General features: G+C 41.2%; 1 protein-coding gene across 1 annotated transcript in view; it reads left to right on the forward strand.

Moving 5' to 3' along the window:
* Window positions 1-22,318, forward strand: part of kiaa1549la (KIAA1549-like a) — a gene marked incomplete at its 3' end in the record, with an annotated part of 128,153 nt that overhangs the window by 92,543 nt on the left and 13,292 nt on the right. Inside the window, exons 14-16 of the mRNA XM_084555773.1 lie at window positions 12,618-12,823; window positions 20,793-20,917; window positions 21,754-21,974. Of these exons, the coding sequence (XP_084411899.1) occupies window positions 12,618-12,823; window positions 20,793-20,917; window positions 21,754-21,974 (552 nt within the window). The remainder of the gene's footprint in view (window positions 1-12,617; window positions 12,824-20,792; window positions 20,918-21,753; window positions 21,975-22,318) is intronic.

Below are 22,318 nucleotides of genomic sequence, written 5' to 3' on the forward strand. Positions count from 1 at the left end.
GATGCAGCCTGACACAGACACACACACAAAAACACTTTAGGAACAACTTAAAAAAAACATGAAGAACAGCACAAGGTGTTGACCTGGCCTCCAAATTCACTAGATCCCAAACTGATCAAGTATCTGTGGGATGATCCACAGAGGCACAAGGGAGTTAGGTGGAGTCAGGCCGGTGTAACCCACATTTAGCATCAGAACTCTTTAGGAACCCTACTGATGACAACATGGAGGGTTCACCCATCATTATATACAGACGACGGTCAAGTCTAAATGTGAAGACACACAGAGGAGATGTCTTATATCACACGGCTGACGTCACAAGTCTGGATGATTAGCCGAGCTCGCTTGTACCCATCATCACCACGAACTGTGACTACGCACCAGGATCGGGGTTGAGCTGATCAGACATACCGTTCCCAGCTGGAAGCCTCGCGAAAATTTCCCCCCCGAGCAGCTGTTCCAGACGGCGAACGAGCCAGCGACAAAGCGCAGAGCTCCAGACATTCATGTTTGTTTGTGCACGCCGGTGTTAAGTCAGCGAGAAGCCCCGAGTAAGCGCCGCCGACTCTGACAGATTGATGTGATGGGAGGATAAGACCGGTGTTAACGAGAGGCTGTTTGTGGACTAAGGAAGAGAAAATACTTTAATTCACAGCGGCAGCAGCAAAACACCGAGCCTCTCAGACGCGCTAACGCCGTGTTAGGAGCGCCGAGTCTGGTGCCATGTGCGTTGTTAGCCCCCTCCAGAAAAAGAACATGTAAAGTAAAGATGCCACGTGGAGTGTGAATAAATAATTGCTACGGTAATTTGCAGTTGTTAGCAGCTTAACACCTGTCTGAGATAGAAAGAGAGACAAAACGTGACATTAAATAATGAATTGACTGCATCTGTCACTGGATAATAAACGGCATCTAATTATTGTTTGGAACTAGTTTAACTGCAAGTTTAAGTTATCGGTGTGGATGGTGGTGGATGATCCAGGCCTCGTTATACTGGACGCTTCCTGCAGCTAGCTGTTTGTTATCTTGCAAAAAAGTGAGCTGGCAGGTAGACGTTCAAGGATCCCACATCCCCAATTAAAAACTTTTCAGTATCCGTTTAAAAAGCCTAAAACATAATAACTGCTGTGGATGAGGCCTTAGTCTTGACCTGACCTTCTCCTGAACACAGTAATTAGTTTCAGTGAGATGTTCGGAGGAGGGGGTGGGGGTTTGGAGTGGATGGGCCGTTTGCAGTCGTCAGCAAATACGCAAGGGATGGGAAAGAATACACACACAGAGCTGGGTCCTGCTTCAGGTTTCTTGTTTAAGTGGAGTTTTTACTTATCATTTGTATTGTTATTGACGCTATATGAGTCAAAATTGAATTGCAATTGAATGAAATAAGGCTGTTTACTGTATTAGTTTACATTTACGCTAGAGGAGGCGACACATTCACGACGCTGAACTTCCTTCAGAAGGGAAGGACGCTGCCGTTGAATGAGAGTGGGGTGTAGCTTACAACATGTCATTCTGACAGGATGAGGGATGGAGAGATGAGGCCGGTTGAAGAAAGAGGTTGAATGTGGACATGGAAGATGACCTTCAGAGAAGTGGTAGCAAAGAAAAGAAGACAAACTAAGAGAGAGAGAGGGGTTAGGTGCTTGTATAGGTGGGAGCAGAAGATCAAGTATAGTCTTATTAATGAGTTGTAGTAACTTTATTTATTGAGACACAAACATTTCAGAGACATTACTGCAACTTTTTACCACAGTGCACATCAAGGACAAACACCATGTTGTGTAAAATTCTTGCCGGAGACGTCCTGAACGGTATCAGGGCTGATCCAGGCATTTTTAAAATGATTGGATAGGATCAGTGTCAGGCATCAGCCAAGCCTGATCTTTATTTATTTTAGGTCAGCCATAAACCAAAACCTGGTCCCTGTAGCATTAAAACATCTTCTTCCTCTTCTGTTTTAATGGTGGTTGGCTAACGTCAGAGAGTATTAAAACATCGGTTGGATCGTTAGGGCAAGAAAACTTTAGCCAAAATCTTATTTTCCATCAGGACCATATCTGTAGTCGAGGTTAATGTGATTTATGCCAATACTGCTTTCTATCCCGAGGACATTTTCTTAAGTCTGAGGGATTCTGTGGTAAAACAACATTTTTTTTAAATTTATTTTTAGATGAAAATATTTCTTGTCATTGTCAGTAAGGAAAGAAAAACTGTGTCCTCTCATTAGTAAGAGTTTCCAGTGCTGGATTCTTCACGCCCCCCCGCATGCTAATGAATGTCTCGGCTCTCGCTTACATATTTTTAAATATGCGGATGACACGGAGTCAGATGGCGTCTGGCTGCTAAATCCTGCACCTCTGATTAGCTCTCAGGGAAAGTAAATGTATTTGGAAGCTCACAGATAATTATCTATGAGCTAGATAGATAGATAGATAGATAGATAGATTTGTCCCATGGGAATTACAATCAGCAAAAGAATTAAATAAAGTGTAAAGGTTAAGTGAAGTGGAATGCATAGTTATATATAAAATATAAAAAAGTAAAAACTGAACAGATAAAAATATACAGATACTGTATACATATATACATATATATATTAAAATTACAAAAAATATATATAAAAAATATGAGTCTATAAAAAATATAAAAATATATGTCTAAAATAAAAAATATAGATAATATTTCTGATATATAGAAATATTTATATATAAAAATACAAAGTATATCTAACATATACATATATACACATATCCAAATATAAATATATATTATAATATATTATATATATTATAAAGTAGTTTATGCAAAAGTATATATAAGTTATACAAGGATATATATATATATAAATAAATATGGATATGAAGATATATGGTCATATAAAATTTATTATATCGTGCACAATAAATCTGTTTAAAGACAGTATATGAGTATATGTATGAACTATCCAAAATATATAAATACTGTATTAATTATTGGAGATATTTAGGAGATGTAATTATTTGATATGTCATCCTGTGTAAGAAGGCTTTCAGAAGTCTGTGTTAGAAGGTTCATCAGCCTTCGTTTATCATCTGTGTTAATGAGAATGAAAAGACTCTGATCACTGTTTTAACTAGGAGCTCATCAGAATCATGAACCGACCAGCTCAGCACATGGTCATCTCTCCCTGCCGGCGCTGATAAACTCTGAGAGGATTAGACTTATTTACTAGACACCTCATTGTTTTTCTGTGATGGTGTAAGATCACAAAGCAGAATGAAGTCAATGTTAGGATGAATCTGCTGCTAATCTTCTGTTCTCTATTTATTCTGTTCTCCGTTTCAGTCTCTAATCTTTCTCATTATATTCTCCTCTCTTTGCATCAGCGATCATTACACAATTTGCAAACCATCTGCCAGAATCACAGTTTAAATATATTTGCCAAAATGTACAAAGCGGTCTTCTCCCCCGGCAGACCTCACCAGGATTAGGAGTTATAATCTGCTCCACGCTCCAACACTGAAAACATCTAGAGCACAATGACGAATCGTTGTAAACTTTCCCCATCCCCAGACGTTTCTCCACTACTACGAGCTGCGGCCCACTCTCATTCAGCGGCGGCATCGCTTCCCTCAAGGAAGTTTTCGGAGCCATAAATGGCGACGCCTCTTCTCGCATAAATGCAAATTCATAAAACGCACGCTTACGCAGCACTAAAGGAAAAAATGAATGGAGGTGGGATTAGCTGTGCTGTGCTTCTCAGGGATGATAAACACATGTATATTTATAACCCTGGCTGCGGCCGAGCCAGAGGGAGTCATTCTGTGTAACAATGATGACAGTGTAAAGTACTGGAAGAGCTGGCGCGGTGTGATAATCAGCTTCAACCAACCCGTGCACGCGCGTGCATCGTTTTTATTCAACCAAGGTGTCACAGGTTACTCGACCACCTGGGCGCACACTAATCACACATAACATTCTCTAAGAGGCGCCGTGCAATTGATTTCACACCACTACGACAACAAAAGGATGCATTTATACTTGGACTCGAACAGCTGGTGTGCTTAATCACAAGGCGAAAGGTAGATAATAGAAATGCTCATGGCTGAAAAGATAGAAAAGAAAACAAAAGCAGTTTCTGAAATGATTCAAACTGAGATTTCCGACACTTGTAGATTGCTCCATCACTGAATTTAATGCCGTGATTAGCACTTTTCACCAAGTTTTAGGGTATCATATTGTGCTTAGACTCATCAGAGAATGGACATGGGCCTTCAGAGGGTGTCCTGTGGTGTCTGGCAACAGAATGTTGTTAGTGGGGCGCTTTGAGGGGAGGGGCCTCTGTGGATCATCCCACAGATACTTGATCAGTTTGGGATCTAGTGAATTTGGAGGCCAGGTCAACACCTTGTGCTGTTCTTCATGTTTTTATTTTGTTCCGAGACTGATTTTGTTCAAGGAGTGTCATTGCTATGGGGTGTGGGTGCCTGGTCTGGTCTAGGTGGGTGCTACATGTCTAAGTAACATCCACACCAATGAATGCCAGGTCCAGAAGTTTCCCAGCAGGACACTGAACTGTCATGAGATGGTCAATGATGGTCAACTTCTCCTGTCAGTGGTCATAATGTTGTGGCCAATCGGTTTATACTGTATAGTAAGAAGGAAATACCTCTGAGCTCCCTCAGCCTCCACCACTCCAGCAGGTCTATAAACATGTATTTTGGCACAGTTTGAACATTAGAACACTAGTTTTCCACCAATAATCAGAATAAAAAAACCACCTCAATCAGAACAAACTGGACTAATCAGAAGCAGTTTTCAGGTGTGTGAACCTTGTAAACTCTTGATGCTGCTGGTTTCTCTCTGGTTATTGGAATAAATCCATTCTCTCTGAGCATGTCTGCTCCACGTGGAGTAAACTTCAGGTGAGGAGTTTCAGGAGGGACAGAAACAAGGATGTAGAAAAACAAGATGAACCAAGATGGAATCAATGACTGAGTTTACATGGTCTGTAGTATCCTGGTTTTGAGGCTTATCCCGGCTTTGAGCATATCCGGGATATGGTGTTTACATGGAACACAGAGAAATCCGGTTATTCATATCCCTGTATACATGATAAATACCAGAAACCCGTTTTCTGATCACTGCATCCTATCTGCGCGTGCGTGTGTTACGTCTTTTTCTTCAATGTTTTCCAACGCGACCTAACTTGTTCAACAGTGCGAGGTGGAAAACCAGCGTCACGTAGCTTTTCCGCAAGAGACTTTAATATGTCGGCATTTCTGTGTTTTCTGCCATCTAAACACGTAGTTATGTTGAGTTCTTTCATTATTTTAAGGCAAAATTCAGTCTCTTCGTCGCTCCAAAAGTGAGAAGTTCTCGTTGCCGCCATGTTGATTGTATATCTGGTGCGTCACTGGCGTCACTCGCGCCTGCGCAGACAGTGGGCAGCCGTCAGAGACCGGGATAAGGTGTATACATGCTCCAGTATCCCGGCTTCTATCGGAGTACTCCAGGTGGCAAAACCGGGTTTCTTGAAACCGGGAAATGGGCATAACCCGGTTTCTGAATTCGGGATATGGTGTTTACATGCACAAACACAAAAACGGGATACTTCAAAAACCCAGTCAAAACCAGGATACTAAAGACCAGGGGCGGATGGTGTATAGGGGCGATTTGGGCGACGCCCTACCAGCTGGGAGAAAGAGGATTTTTCTTTTTTACAAATTCTATCACAGCAAAAGTAGTTTTCAGTGTTCTAGACATATTATCTGTCATCAGAATCGTCAGGTTCAAGTCGCGTTTCAAATGGTCCCGCCTCTCTGGGCGAATTCATCAACGTGGAAAATCGCCCCAGCTTCTCCCATTGACTCTCATGTTAAAACATTTTTTTTCGGAAAATGAGCCTTCAATGCATTTTCAATGAGGATTTGGGGCTCGCCCTAACGCGCTTGAGTCATACGTAACTGAGCAAAGAGATGGCTGCTTGATTGGACAATTCATCAATCAATCACGTCCATCAGGAAGCATTCGCGCAATTTTCTTCGGTCGGCTGAATTGACTGTGTATACTAGGTCGGCTGTGGAGAAGAAAAGGATGAAGGAGTTGGGACCCGACTGTCCGGACTTAAACATTTCGCAGCAGGCTACTGATCGTGGGAGGACATACACAAGGAGCTTCACCTCAAACGTGTATGCTAAACGGCTTTTTTTGTTTCCCCTGCGTGCTGTTTCAAAGTCCCGGGACAGAGATGTTATGGACTACAACGGGGATGAAGGACTTAAAACTAGGGCCGGGACTTTAACTTGTTAATTAAGATTAATTAATTACACAAAAATAACGGGTTAATCATTTTTTACGCATTTTAATCACACTTATTTTTGCACCGCGGAACGTTTCTCACTGGATGAGTTCGGCGGACCGATTATACTGGAGCACCAACTAGCGTTCATTACTTCAGACTACAAACCACAGTGAACATGAACGAAGAAGCTGATGAGACCGCTTTGGTTGGCCCCTTGGATGGGAAATTTCAGTCATTATTCAATGGTATACTAAAAATCCATATGAAAAAATAACTGTTCTCAGGTCAAATATTTATATGCGATTTAAATGTTTGATGTATTAGCATTTTTAAACTTGCTGGATTTTACAAGGCAAATAAATTAAGTTAAAACTTAGTTCCATGGCCCCATTTGTCTTTGTAAGGAGATGTTCTATTTTGTCTTTATTATTTTGTCAGAATGCACCAAAATGCTTAGTTTGTACGTGAAAATCACAAAAATCTACTGGGGGAGGATGCCCCCAGAGCCCCCTACAGGGGTTTGATTTACAAACTTTGCGCCCCCCCTAATACAAAATTCACCAGCCGCCACTGCTAAAGACCATGTAAACGCAGTCAATGACGTGGAGACATCTTGCTCATCTTCTTCTATTGAATCAATTCAACGCTGTCAATAGAGAAAACACTTTCTCTTCTTATTACATTTCCAGCAGATTTAATGCTCCACATAAGCAGAACCATTTTGTCTATAAAGTTTTATGGTGATTGACATTTTTGGGGCTTATCTTATTTAAACAGTTACAAAGCTGAAACCCATGCTGGCAGACACTGAAAACGTGGAAACATCTTCTTCTTCTATTGAATCAATTCAGTGTTATTGATTCTGTTGGGAAACATTTTTTTTCTTCCTCTGTTAAAACCACTTGAGGCGTGTCACATATTCTTTGTCAGTTCCTTTTGAAATATTGAAAATGTAGCTCCATCTGTTTTCATGTTCTTCTCTTAAATTCCTTTAGTGTCGTCAGTGAAGAAAACTCTTCTTCTTCTTCTTCTTCTGTTGTATTTCCAGCTCCACAGCAGCAGAACCACCTTGTTGATAAAGTGACTGATGTTTTGCGGCGTGTTAGATCCTTTTATTTATTTATTTGTTTTTTAACAGTTTTATTTCCATTTAAACAGTTAAGTAGGCAACACTGAAGTTTCCCAAACCTTTACCGAAACACGGTCAGCGACTACTTGTGCGGGGTGAAGACAGATGGAACAGTTCTAGTTTCTTTTCAAAAATAAGAAGAGCTAGCTCTGTCCATACTCACTAGACGACGTAACCTACGTACGTAGCCTACGTCGGTGCTAACCATCTATACTTGTGCACTTGTCAGTCTGTTTCGCTCTGTAATAACACCACCCAAACACTAGTTGGTGCTGTGTCTTTTTTGCCAGTCGGGTTATTTTTTGTTTCTACTTCCTGCTTCACTTTCAACATCGGCGACTGAAGCTTTCGCCGAAATTTTGCCGAAGATGAGTCGTACAAATGTTTGTATCTCTGAACCTCCTCAATTAACCTTTCCTCGATGTGTTCCATCTTTTTTTTGGAAAATTGCGGAGATGGAAAAGCAGCCAAAAATACTAAAGTGGAAACACGCTACTACCGAGCGGACCAACCACAGCTCTTGTGCTCTGCTTGCTCTGGGGAGGTGCACTTCACACTAGGACGTTAGGGTCCGGGCTGTTGCCATAGCTACAGCGTCAAATTGATGCAGACGTCTAAACTGCATATTATAGTTCATAATTAACTTAAGTTTTTAGAAGGTTTGCTTTGGCCACAATTTCAATTTGGATATTTTAATGCAACCATTTACTAATTAGATTAACTTAAGCCTCGCTAAACCAAGACTAATGAAATGCTAAATAAATATTCAGCAAGTTATTTTTTATTTTTTTTTATTAACTTATAATGATATTCAAGTAACGTTCAGTGTCTTTGGGACAATGATTGTCCACTTTATATTTGGGTAGGTGGTATTTTTGTCTTCTGGACCAATCAAAATGTTTGCTTAATATTTAGTTACTAAATGTGATTAAGAACGGGTTCTTTCAACAAATTCAGAGAGCACCTCCAACACAATATCTATACTGTATACAGTCTTCATCAACAAGAAGCACGAAGGACATAGCAGAAATGTTCTATTCTAAAAATAGAACATGCAGACTCAATATTTCACTTTTTGCTGAGTAAATTAGACGCTCAGTAAAATATGCAGTTACGCCAAATTAGAAAACAAATAAAAACTTCATGCAAAAAAAATACCACGATGCATGTCTGCTTTAATATATGTGTACGCCAACTTTTGAAAATTAATTCTAAGTTGCAGGATTGTTAACGATAACTAGACCCTCTATAACGAGCACCTCACCTCCACACAATGAACTAAACAAAGTAAAAGAAATGAAACAGACAATCCAACTTTACTTCAATCAAAATTGATTGAAAGTTTGATTTCAGAAACTTAAATCCATCAGTAGACAATGTGAAGTGTAATTTAGACTTTGCACAATTATAATTAGTCAAATTTAATCATCTTTTCCATTAAAACATTTCTCCTCCAGAAACAATGCGGTAATTGTAGCTGATGTGAATTCACTCGCTCTGTTGCTTTGCCACAAAGGGAGAGACGTGATCGTTTTCTGCTTCATTTCAATAACAGCTGTTTGCTTAAAAACCCGATGCAAGCCAGACTCTGAGTCAAGAACAACGGCAGCAAATGATGTTCCTCGCTGATTGTTCTTTTGTCTGAGGAAAGAGAACCGTGCAGGCTGAATGCTAACAACGAGGCAATGCGGATGGACGGGTTCATGGGCGGGGGGAATGTGTTTATTCTGCTCGGGGCGTCCTCCAGAGAGACACGGTGCGTGAGGCGGGGGGAGACGGACGTTACTTTCCGGCGTTGGGGTTATTGATTCTGCTGCTCTCCTCTCTCTGGCCTTCACGGACAGATTTACATGGAACACACGCTGTATTTCTCCCTCCATCCCTGCGGCGCTTTGCTTAATGCCACATGACTTTTACTGTGACTCTGGCCGCCGCTGACCGCTGCTCTGGCTGCACCGTGTGTGTGTAGATGTGTACGTGTGTGCGTTCACACAGACAGCGTGTTAGCCTCGCCTGTGGTTCTGTAATGTTCGGTCTCGCTGCTGATCGGTGCATCTCACGCCACCTGTAGACGGGCCTGTCACGTTGCGTTGCTGCTGCTGCTTACATGCCTCCAGGGTGTGTGTGTGTTCTTGTTTTTATTACATTGTGGGGGCCACAGTCTTGTGGAACGCTAACCTTGTGGGGCCATATTGTCCTTGTGAGGCCAATTTTTCATTTTGAGGGTTGAAACCTGTTAAGACATGGTTTTAGGGTAGAGGCTACAATTTATGTTAAGGGGAGGGAACTGAACCCGTCCTCCTTTGGAGGCAGGACATACTCTGTCCATCCCATGGTGGCCTCTCAACCCCTGGTCCTCAAATCGTTGATGGGTCGCCTCCTATAGGTGACATTATCATCAGAACCCAATATGGGTTTCATATTTTGTCTGTTATGTTTAAAGCTTGGTTAAATAATGTATCAAAAAATTAAGTTAACCTTCCTGTTGCGGGTCAAATTTATCTTTTTTAACGTAAAAACAATTTAATAAATAAAAAATAGTAAAAAGTAACTTCTGCTTGGCTTAATTAGTTATTTGTTTATTTTTTTAAATAAAAACTTACCTATACGTATTTTCTATGTGTATGAAACACAAATGAAAATTCAAAATTTTCATTTGTGTTCAATTTTTTATTATTTATTTATATACATGTGAAAGAAAAACAAAACGTGCCTATCTGGCAAAGTCAAATAAATCAGTCCTTAAAAAAGGAAAAACGTTTTTTTTTAAAGCCATACTATTTATTTATACATATTATTTATATATGTTGTTCCGTGCTTATTTATTAAAAAAATCCAAATAAAGTGTGCCTGTCCAGCAGTGTTTGGACTCTTCTGGGTCTTCTTCAGGCCTAGGAACACTGATGTCAAGAAGGGTTGCGGGTAATGGAGGTTAGGACCCAGGAGCAGGACTCAGAGGGCTGAGGCAGGAGTAGGCGAAAAAGTATTTAATAAAATAAGGACAAAGCTGACAAAAACCCAAAGCGCTGCTGACGTGGCAAGATATAAAAAAAAAAAAAATCAAAACTCTATGAAAACTGGAACAAGACATGAAAATCTATGGCACGGAAAGACATGAACATGGCAAACAAACAGTATGACACGACAAGGAACAAAGGGGAAGACAGGGCTATATATACACTCACAAGGAACAGAGGGGTGACGAGACACAGGTGATACAAATCAAGACAACACAAGGAGAAACCAATGACCTAATCAAAAGGGGGAAAACACAGAGTAACACAAAACAGGAAATCAAGAACTTAACAAAATAAAACAGAAAAAGTTTAAACGTTTGCTAAACTTGCAGTGATGTTGTCTCCTTGCTGGTCAGAGTGGAAAATCCAATCTAACATGTTTCACTTAAGTTAGGGGTAGGTTTAGGAACAATGTAAGGCCTAAGGCATTTAGTTCAGATGGTTAGGGAATGCAATATGTTAATAGAAAAATTGGTTCAAAGATAAAAACATTGGTATCCTATTCTATAAGCCTATAGAATCATTTTTGTATTTATCTTGTTATTTATGGATGTGTTTATTGACTCCTGAAGAGTCAAGTGTGTTCCTGCATGTGTCTTTAGTTGTATTACTGTATAACAGGGACCATAAATGTCTTTGTGAGAGTCGTGGTTAGGTGAGTAGTAGTTGTGTAAGTAGATGCAGTTGTCCTCTGAAGTGAAGGAAAATGACTTTGTATGTGACATACATGTACGCTGCGCCGTCCAAGCCTGTCCAAGATAATCAGGACTGTTGTTGCCCTGCTTGTCCTTTACATTTGTCTGCGTTTCCTCGGCTCAATGCAGATGTTCTTTTTTTTAAGAATTTTGTGAAGAAGTGCAAACAGAGAAAGGGATGCTATTACCTTTATCTGACTGATATAATTCTCATCAGACATTTAAATTTACATGGATGCTAAGAAAAAAAAAGATCTGATAAAGTATTTGTGAAATGCCCCAAGTGGTTTTTTAACAGAAGAAAAAATATTTTTCTCAACTGAATTACCAACACAAGATGTTTCCATGTTTTCAATGTCTCTGCCCAGATGGATTTCAGCATCATAATTGTTTAAATAAAATAAGATATATGTGTTTATATGGCCAGAAAATATCAATCACTGTTGAACTTTATAGACGAAGTGGTTCTGCTGATGTGGATCATCAAACAAATCTGCTGGAAATTTAAGATGCCCCCCCCCCCCCCAACTTTACTGACAACACTGAATTAATGCAACAGAAAAAGCAGCTCATGTCACCTGATCTTTACCCCACGTGGCGCAAACATGCTCAGAGGGAATGGATTTATTCCAACCAAGATCAAGAGTTTCCATGGTTATTAGAAGATCAGATTTTCCTATTAAACCGATTATTATATATAAGGTTTGATTGAAGAGGCGTGGTGTAAACCTTTTTTTTTTTTTAACCATTTTGGTTTTTAGGAGATCTGTTCTGATTGAGGTGGTCACATTAAGGCAGTTTTATTCTGATTATTAGTGGAATACTAGACTTTACTTTCAGGTAACGTCACAATTTTAGAGGCTTCAGCTGTCAATCAGGAGCAGTATTAAAAAGTTAGCATCAAATAGTCCAAATAGGTATTTGTCTTGTCAGTATTACTAAAGGAAGTCTCCAGACCAGCCCCAAGGCTACTGGACTTCATGCAGGAATGTGTTTATGGTCAGACAATGGATCAGACCATTGGGTGTGCACTCGATGGATATGACAGTGAGAAGTAACTGTGGTGGCTTTTATAATATTGACTTGAATGCACACATATTCCAAATATAGCAAGAATCCGTTACCGACATGCTAACTACACAGCGAGCTAAGGCGTTCAAGGTTTCATAGACTGCTGCTTGTTAACGTTTGTCCTCTCTGCTCTCTTACATCATACATTCAATATCTTTGCCTTTCTAATTTCTGTGTTTGACATATTTTGTAATGATAATGATTATATTTGTGTTAACAGACAAAATGAAAGTTTATAGTTCACATTTCCACATGTGCACACTCGCACAGATCAATGCACATCATGTTTGTGTCTTGTTAAGCACTTTTGAATCATAATTTTTTAATTACGCTTTAATGTTTTTTTTAAATTTGTAATTAAAGTTGATAGTGTGTTGCCAGTAATAACTGTGAGATGCTGTGTTTGTGTACATGCTCACAAGCCTCACTCCCCTCCCTCTCCATCTCTCCCTTGCCTCGCTCTGTTGCCATGGCTACTACAGGCGGTTGCCAAGTGAGGAGGACGGCTCGGTGTCGAGTAGCGGCTCCGGGAAGCTGAACACCAGCAAGAGCTCCTCGGCCCGGAGGACTGCGACTGGCAGCAGCAGCAAGAACGGCAAAGAGGAGCTGCACAAGAGGGGCACCAATGGTGAGGAGGAGGAGGAGGAGGAGGAGGAGGAGGAGGAGGAGGAAGATAGATGATAGATAAAAAAATGAATTACACTGAGGAGTAAGTGAAGGAGAAAAGACAGAATGCATTTGGAGAAGGACAAGTACAGATAAGAGGAGAGAAAATCTGTCTCTCCTTATGTTGCTGCTCAGCACAGAGTCTGTCGTTGCTAATAAGCGAGTGTTCATCACCAAGACCACACAGTCACTAACCTAACTCATGCATTTATTACACTGCCCACTCACGCATTCTCATACTATGATGTTTTACCCAAAAGCATAATTATTATGAACTGATGAAGTGCACATGAGCACAGAGAGTGGACACAGTCATGCGTACGGTGACTCAGCCTGGCTGCAGCCTCACGTAACCGTCAGTGACGACATGTACACTCATATCAGAGGCTGTAGTCACATGTCCGCTCACTCACACGCTGTTTTTGTGCTGTTGGTTTCATGGGAAGGTGTTTGAATTCCTCATGGACTGAAACATTTCCTTAAACATTTCATCAAGTTACTTTTGAGGTTCAGAGGAAAGGCAGGAACGTGGGAGGAAAGAGTTGTGACAAGGTATCGTCAACCTTTGTTATTCAAATCCACACAACCTCCAGCAGATGCTTTGTGCATCAGAAAGAGGACTCATTGTTAAATCTGTGACAGAAGGATCCTCATGCTTGGAGAAAAGTTAGTGGTACACCGTGGAACTTACTGTAACAACTGTGTGAAGATTCTGTATACCTCTTCTCTCCCACCTTTTATTGATATTATTGGTTCCTGCCATCAGAACTCACCTTTTGTCAGATTAGACAGCAGGCCACCAACCAGAGGGCTCCTAAAGGGTCTATTCCCATCAAAAAACGTGACACTGAGCAATCCCAGGAGGCTTTGTAAAGTTGGTATCTGATAAAAACTAGATTAAGATCAGTCAAATAGTCAAAGGTATTTGTCTTAGTATCAGTATTGCTGAAGTAAATAAACAAGAACAGGCCGGGGGCGACCTTGTGAGTCTTGTGATATTTGCACGATCATGCAGGAATCCATGTTTCCTGGTTTCAGTCTATGTGTTTATGGGCCAATAGTGGTCTGGACCAATCGGCATCCTTTAAACGCAATCTGCAGCTATGGACAACTGTGGTGGTATTCATAAAATGGACTTTAATGCACACATGTTCCTTGCAAATATAGCAAGAATTGTTAAATTTATGACAGGAGGATCCTCATTGTGGGAGAAAATGAGTGATACACAATGAAACTTTCAAATCAGAGCTGTGATAGCTGTGTAAAGATTCTGGATACTTCTTTTCTCCAATATTTTCATTTATGTTTTTGCTTCCTGCTGTCAGAACTGACCTTTTGTTGGTGTTCTGATTAGTCAGCTGACCACCAACCAGAGGGCTCCTAACCTTTGTCAAGTCCCTACTTCCAAGGTTAGACTGACATTCGCAATGTGAAGGATCTATTCCCATAGAAAGACATGACACTGAGTAATCCCAGGATGCTCAGTAAAGTTGGTATCTGATGAAATCAAAGGTATTTGTCTTAGTATCGGTATTGCTGAAGGAAAAAAAACAGAACAGGCCCAAGGGTTCTGGACCTCAGCTTGTGGGTCTTGTGATATTTGTTTAATCATGCAGGAATCCATCTTTCCTGGTTTCAGTCTGTGTGTTTATGGCCAAGCAGGGGTTTGGACCACCAAGGTCAACTTGCAGCTATTGTAAAGTCTATGACAGAATGATCCTCAATGTGGGAGAAATTGAGTGATGCACAGGGAAACCTTTAAATCAGAGCTGTGATAGCTGTGTAAAGATTCTGGATACTTCTTTTCTCCAATCTTTTCATTGATGTTTTAGGTTCCTGCTGTTAGAACTGACCTTTTGATGGCGTTCTGATTAGTCCAGGCGCCCTATATTAGTGTTGAAAGGTTAGACTAACAATAGCAATGGGAAGGGTGAAAGACATGACACTAAGCAAACTCAGGATTCTCAGTAAAGTTGGTGTCTGCTGAAAACTAGGCCACAGAACCTCAGATCAGGTCTGTTTTTTTCTAGTGACGTAGCTTCAGATTTACTTCCACTCTATTGTAGACTGGTGTAATCACACTCGACTCTGGTAACGTGCCACTTGGATTTCAACTGATACAGAGAAAAACAATCCCTCTGGTCACAAATGGATGGTCTTACAGCCAATCACGCCAAAAACGATTTGATTTGATCTTTGCAGCAGCGTAACCAGTTCCCAGCGGAGAGACTCCAGACCAACTTTCCGCTGCCAAATTCTTGTGGCCATTGGAAGTCAGGCTGGCTTCCAGACTAAATCTTTTTCTTTTCACTGGTAGAAGAAACAGTATGGCTTCTTCAAAAGACACTTAGACAGATCAATACTTTGACAATAGTGAAGTACATAATAAATGATAGCACAGGACTAGAGCAGAGCAGAATGTCTGCTGTTTATGAATCAGAACTTTCTTGAGGGACATTTGTATCCTACATGAGTAACTAGCTACCTTTTGAGTTTGAGGGACTTGGGGAGATGATTATTGATGGAATACTAGTGTCCATATAAACGTAGCCTGTGTCAGCTAGTTGCCGGAAAATGAAACTTTCAAGACCTCTGTGGTCTCCTCGTCTCTGCTTGAATGTAAGTTGGCTGGTACTAGCAATAAACACACCCAAAACTCTGACTGAACTCTCGGTGGTTATGAGTAATGGATGAACCAGGCTTCGAATGCATGAGAAAACTAAATATCTCTGGTTTACCTCATCAGTTTTGATCAGCGTGTGTTCAACAGAGTTATGGGAGTGCAATGCTAAATTAGCTCGTTTCTTCCCCGTAGTCCTTTACTATTTATTTTGATGGTATCATTCTGGCAGCCCTGACATTTTAGGGACTTTTAGAAGCTCAGCTCATTTATAAGCTATAATCTAAGTCACCAAATTACAAAATCCCTGTTGTTTGAAGTATTATCTGTCTACTCTGATACTTCTACAGCGCTGAATAAATAGTATTTATGATAGAAAGAAAGAAAAAGGCACTAAATGTACTGCATCTTTGATACGACTTGTTCAACAGATTACCCTGCACATCTTTTTTTTTCCAGCTGTGCAGAATCATAAACATGGCTCTGATCACTGATAACCCTGCAACGCCGCTTCTGTTCAGTGACATTCGAGGCCACTGTGATTTTCCATCTCTGTTGCATCAGCAAACCAGCGTTCGCCGTAATTTGTGTGATTTATAGTGTTTATGCAAGCGAATGACTGAATACCCAGAGGAGAGGATGAGTAATTGTTTTGTTTTTTTCTCAGTACGATTTGCAGAGAGCACGAGATGGACAGAAGTAGTGATTTCAGAAAAAGAGAAGGAAGAGAAATAGACGTACGACATGCAATATAGCGTTAAAATGTGATGAAAAGACATATATTTTTAGTAAAATAATTTGCACTTATTAGTGATCTCATCTCATCTAATTAATGAGTCACAGGTTTGTCTGCAAATAAGCAGGAACATCTGCAAATAATAAAATCTAGAACATAGAGAATACCTGTGCTGCTGTAGTGTGGCCTGAATGCCGGGGTACTTCCTCTTTAGATGACTTTTACAGCCATTGTCCTTTAACAGTCGATTGTGCAGAGGAACGGAAAAGGTGAGAGAAACTGACGGCAAGAAATGAATGTCCTGGCGGAGCTGAAATGGACTTTCTAATCAATAGTCGTCCTCCTCTGTGGCCTTTTTCTGTACAGCTACTGTAAAAGGTTAATGACACTGCTCTCTCTGTTACAGGAGGTAGGATCTTAAAGGGGTAGCCAACACTTTTAAAAGTGGGATTGTGTGCAGTACTATTTAGATTTGGTTCAGATTAGATTTAGGTTTGGACAAGCAGGAAGATAAGCAAAAAACTGCTAGAGTGGGTATTTTAGCCTCCTTAAACAAATGAGTGTACGCCATATTTAGACAGATCTCAGACAGTTTCTTCTGATGTGGAAGTCGTTATTTTGATTTATGCTCTCTTCAAACTACCAGACTCCATTGACAAAAACAGTCATTTAGCCTTGTAATTGTTTGGGGCTCTGTGCACAATTAAAAAAAGGGTCCCCAGATGGCAACCATTGACATATTTTACATTTACAACCATAAACCCCTCAAACGGCCCCTTAGTGAATCGACAGTACTCCACATCACGCCCTAAGGACCCCTTTCAATATACCCCTTTCAGAACACCGCTGCCTTGATCAGTTAGTTTGTTTATAGTGTGACTTCAGCTTCTTAACACATTAGTTGTGAGCTGATTAATACACCGATAGGCAGGTGACAGATGTGTTCAAAAGCTTTAAATTGCTGTTTTTGTCCATGTACTGTACCTTTTAACACCTGATCCTCAAAATCTCAACCTCAAGGTCATTTGTTGGGAGTTATTTCCAAATTACTGCATGTTATAGGAGTGTATATCCGGTGAGGCAGACGCCATACTGGCTTTAAAGCGCAAAGTCTCAGCTTTCGGAATGCGCTGGAATTTCAATCATAGCGCAAACAGTGATGTAATTACATTAATCCAAAGTGTGCAAACGTTGCATACACATTCAGTCGTAAAGGGTTAATGACTTCAATTTAGAAACTTTTTATCTGACAGGACAATGTAAAGCACTGATAAATAAAAGTTGCACTCAAACAGGTATTAACTTATTTTATGGTGGCTTCGTGTTAGGTAGCTAACTAAATTGAGCTTCTGCCGTTACTCCTGTCTTACCAAAACCTGGGCAAATGACCACCACTGTAGGTAATACTCTGACTAAGACCTGATAAGTACCTCGTGCAGCCCCGCTCTACAAGAAATGGATGCATCCCTTTAACAAACAAGGCCACATCAGTAAATCACTGCAGGCATCAAAGAGTAGCTGTAGTAAGTACTCACTGCAGATTGTCAGATGAGTCAAGATGTTTATCTCCATTAGTGACAGTGTCAGCAAAATGTCCCAGTGATGTAAACCTGTATTTAAAAGGACTCAACGGAGCCACATGAAGGAACATCACCATGCGGTCATCCCAGGATAACGTATTACATGTTTGATTACAACAACAGTCTAGTGTTTGGCGTCTGTTGTGACATTAGTAGAAGCCGTCTTATCTCTGCATGCGCCGTCGCGCTGTCCCATCTGGTTCTTGTGACGCCACCTGTCCCCGAACCTCGGCCGTCACACCCCGATCGGCGGTGCAGTTACGGCAGCAAATAAAGCCGGGCCGAGCTGCTGCCAGGATGAATGGTGACAGTGTGGGTTTGGGGCTAAGTTAACGGCAGACTGTCGTAGCCCTACAAAAGAAGCAGTCTGCCATATGATGTCAGTCAGGCCTTGAGTCACGCCGGACCTGGTGCAACATAACACAGTCCATCTGCCGCTCCTTCCAGTAACACATAAATACGGAGAGTTTCACGTACTGTGAGAAGCATATAGCTGCCACTCTCTCATCATCAGGACGAGCACAAAACTGCACAAAGTTGTGTTTTAGTAGTCCTGAGCCAGTGGGACCAAAACTCAATTTGTAGTGGATTGCTCTAATCTAAATTTGTAGTTTCCATGACAACGAGTAAATCTCACACTAGAGACAAATGTCATTATTTTGGAGTGCAGCTAGGGTGTGTAAGCATGGAAACGCAAGGGAGAAAGTCAAATGGCTAACTTTCGAAACTGTACATAAAGTCCCTGAAGCAGAAACATAAAAGTCTCTTATACGAACTCAAGATTAGATTGATTTATCTACTGTTTTCAGTGGTTGACAATTTTTGCTGCTAGTTCTTACGCATTTACGAGTTACAATACTTTTTCAGTGCCATACTTCAGAAGCAGTGACATGTTTTTTCCTCGGGACACTTCTTTCTTTTAATAAAAGGTGTCAAACTCAATTATTAAACATATCAAAACACAAACCGCTGCACAACAGCTCCTCTGCTCTGACAGTTGACGCCAACTTCTAGTACCTGATACTGCAGGCACATTTTGGTCAGTACTAAAGAATTATTTATTACTGTAGTTACAGTTAAAACTCAAAGCCAGCAGAGGACAGAAGTCAAATATCCCCTGCTGTCCGCCTTGCCTTTCTATGAGTTGCCCTTGTCCTGGAGCTGCCTGTTTCTGATCTGTCGAGTTTATTGTTTCTGATCTGTTGAGTTTATTGTTTCTGATCTGTCGAGTTTATTCTTTCTGATCTGTAGAGCTGCATTTTGCTGATCTTTTGAGTTTATTTTTTCTGATCAGTGGAGCTCCTTGTTTCTGAGCTGTAGAACTTCTTGTTTCTGATCTGTTGAGCTGCTGGTTGCTGATTTGTTGAGATCATTGTTTCTGATCTGTAGAGCTGCTCGTTTCTGATCAATGGATGTTCTCATCATTCTTGTGACAGCGTCTTTGTGAGCACACTTTAAACCCACTGAGCTTTTCTACACTGAAAACCTTTAACGCTGGCCGCATCCATCCTTTTAATTGACCACATAAAAACACTGGTGCTCATTCTGGTGGCCCCAGTTTGGAGATGCAGACAGGAGGATCCTTTGTGTTGTCTTTTAGATTAGTAGAGCATTATGGGAACCTGCAGAGACAGGCTACACCTGAAACTGTGTGATGGTTTCTATGCACATGCCATATCGGTCAGGATAGAGTGGATTATAGGACCTGATTAATGGCTAGTAACTATCTCTATTGAAAAACACTCCTCTTATCACACTGTTGCCCTTCCTCTGGTTTAGATGAACCTATAAGTATTGCTGCAATAAAACCATAAAAGATAGTGAATGCATCCGGTCTCTGTGTACGTTTTAATCTGAAGACTTAAGTTTCCTCAAAGGAGTATTTGAACGGAAGCCAAGCAATGGCCTGATGTGGACGGTCGTCAGCAGCCAAGTGTATTTTAGCCACCTTTAACAAGGCCCACTTCAGTTTAAGTGTGTGCTATATTCAGAATATCGTGACCACTTTACCTTTCCTCCATCAACCTTTTCATATGCTTTCGCTTCACCAGACTCCATGGACAAAAACAGTAATCTGACCCTGCAGAGCAGTAGTTGCTGGTCCACCACTGTGAGACTTTGGTATTAATTTGCATTGAACTAATGTCACACAATAATACAAACGAACCTAACTGTGTAGAAGCAGATCGGAGACGGTTATGCATGTGCCGCTGTGTGACTTTATGTTAATTTGGACCCAGGCAAACATGTTAACACACCAAGGTCACGCAGCAAAACACAAACAAGCCAACTGATCGGCGCTGTTTTCCACAAGGTAGAATTACTGTTTTAGTCAGTGGGGTCGGGTGACTCTGGAGAGAGCGTAGGTCGATATGATCTGCCTGCTTCTCCAAACTGGAGTCTTACAGATTACTGTTTACTTCAGGGAATACACTGACTACAAGTAAGGGCCTCATACGACCCCTCTACAATGAATCAGTCCCATTAAATAGATTCCAGCAGCAGGCAGGCGTCTCATTGGGGCCCTTAACTCTCCTTGCACAGGTTATTATAGATCAGGATACAGAATTCCAGAAACCATGACATTTGGAAACCTTTAACTCCCAATTTGATCTCAAGGGGGTCAGACCAGGAACATAACAGCATAATAACCTATAAATAACAACAACTTTAATTTTTCGTTTGTTTTAGTGCAAAGAAGAACAGGTACATAATGAAAATGTTTACGTTTAATGAGCTACGCTTTTACAACAACATTTTATTGAAAATAAGCACAGTTTTGGTGCATTGCAACCCCTAGTGGGTAAATTAGGAATGGCAGATACTTGCAGTTAATGTCTTCAGTGTAATTTTCCCTCTTCATCCCAGCAAATTCATCCCACAGGCCAGATTGGACCCTCTGGTGGGCCATTTTTGGCCCCCTGACCCATATGTTTGACATACCATTCATTTCTTTCTCCTCATAACTAACTTCTTGTCCATCCTTCCTTCCTAGACCCGTACGACGACCATTCAGGCTCCTTGCGCCTCATCACCATTAAACCCATGACAGCCCAGCCAACCTACTCCTACCCCTCCTCCTCCTCGCACAGCCAGGACTCCGTGGTCGTCAATGGGGAGGTGAGTTTCGCACGTGCACACACTCTCAGCGCACACATATCTTCGAGGCTGTGAGGTAAGCTCGCAGTGTTGACAGTGTAGGGCAGAGCAAAAAAGAACTAGGACATGAATCACACAGACAAATACAGTAAAAATGCATCGGGTGGCTTCGCTTGGTGGTTGCAGATATTTTTGTCTTTGTCAGAAATACCCAACCAAGAGTGCTAGTCAGGACTGAAAACCAAAAAAAGGGATAGTTTATTTGCAGAAATATATATATTTTCGGTGTTGTATCATTGCTTATAAAATCCACAATGCACATCAAATTTAAAATGAGTTTAAAGACAGTAATCATGAAAGGTTGTTGGGTGGTTTAATGTTGCATCCTTCTTTTTCCCACCATATCTCCCCCAGGACTCGCTGTACTGCCACTGATTTTAGCAGCTGTTGCTATAAACACTTTCCTCCTCTCACATAGCCTGTCACATCTCACTCTTTTCCCTGCTTTAGCCTCTCTGCAGCCGAGACAGCTACACACGGGCTGATGATAAATTATCCCTCAATCTATTAACACAAGTCCAGAACTACCCCCCACCCCCACACCCCCCACCCCTCCCTCTGGGCCTGTCGGGGTTTTCCACTTCATTTGCTGCAATTTACTGGTGTACACTAGCAGAAAATATCATGTTTAGGGGCGTGAGGCGTTCTCTCTCTGATTATGTGGGAGTAGAGAATATTAAGCGGGACGAGAAAAAAAATAAAAATTAACTTTCAAAATAAACAAAACCTCTCCCAGTTATGTTTCCTTGCACGTTAGAAAAAATATTAAATCTGTGCTTGAATTTGTTTTTCCACAGGCGAACCACAGCGGGCTGAAGCAAAAGTCGGACATCGAGCACTACAGAAACAAGCTGCGTCAGAAGGCCAGGAGGAAGGGCTACGGGGAGTTCTCCCTGTCCGAGACCGGCAGCCACGGTTACAGTCACCGCGACGTCAGGCACAGTCGGCACGACAACGGGGTCAAAGAGCCGATGACCGCCGAGGAGAAGAGGGCCTCATTTGCGGGATGTCACAAGAGGTACGAGTGAGCGGCGTTTCCAGAAGTACTGGCCACTTTTGTGTTTTCAGTTTTGCCAAAATACAATTAGCAGTTCATTAGGTACACAAAAAAAATTTAAAAATGCATTCTAATGTAAATGTTATGTGTTGAGTGGCGAGGTAGGACCCAAACTCAGGACACAAGGGAAAGCAGGAGCAGGAAACAAAAGAACTTGAAGAATGACATGATGCAGGGTAGCCACAAACACAAATTCAAAAACAGGTGAAATCCAAAATAACCGAAGCCTCGACAAGAACTCAGGAACACGAGGAAGTGAACAGGAACTCTAGGGAACAGAAACAGGGGTAAATCCACAGAGGTAA

Source organism: Chelon labrosus, assembly GCF_963514085.1.
Source record: "Chelon labrosus genome assembly, chromosome: 11".
In the NCBI taxonomy this organism is placed as follows: Eukaryota; Metazoa; Chordata; class Actinopteri; order Mugiliformes; family Mugilidae; genus Chelon; species Chelon labrosus.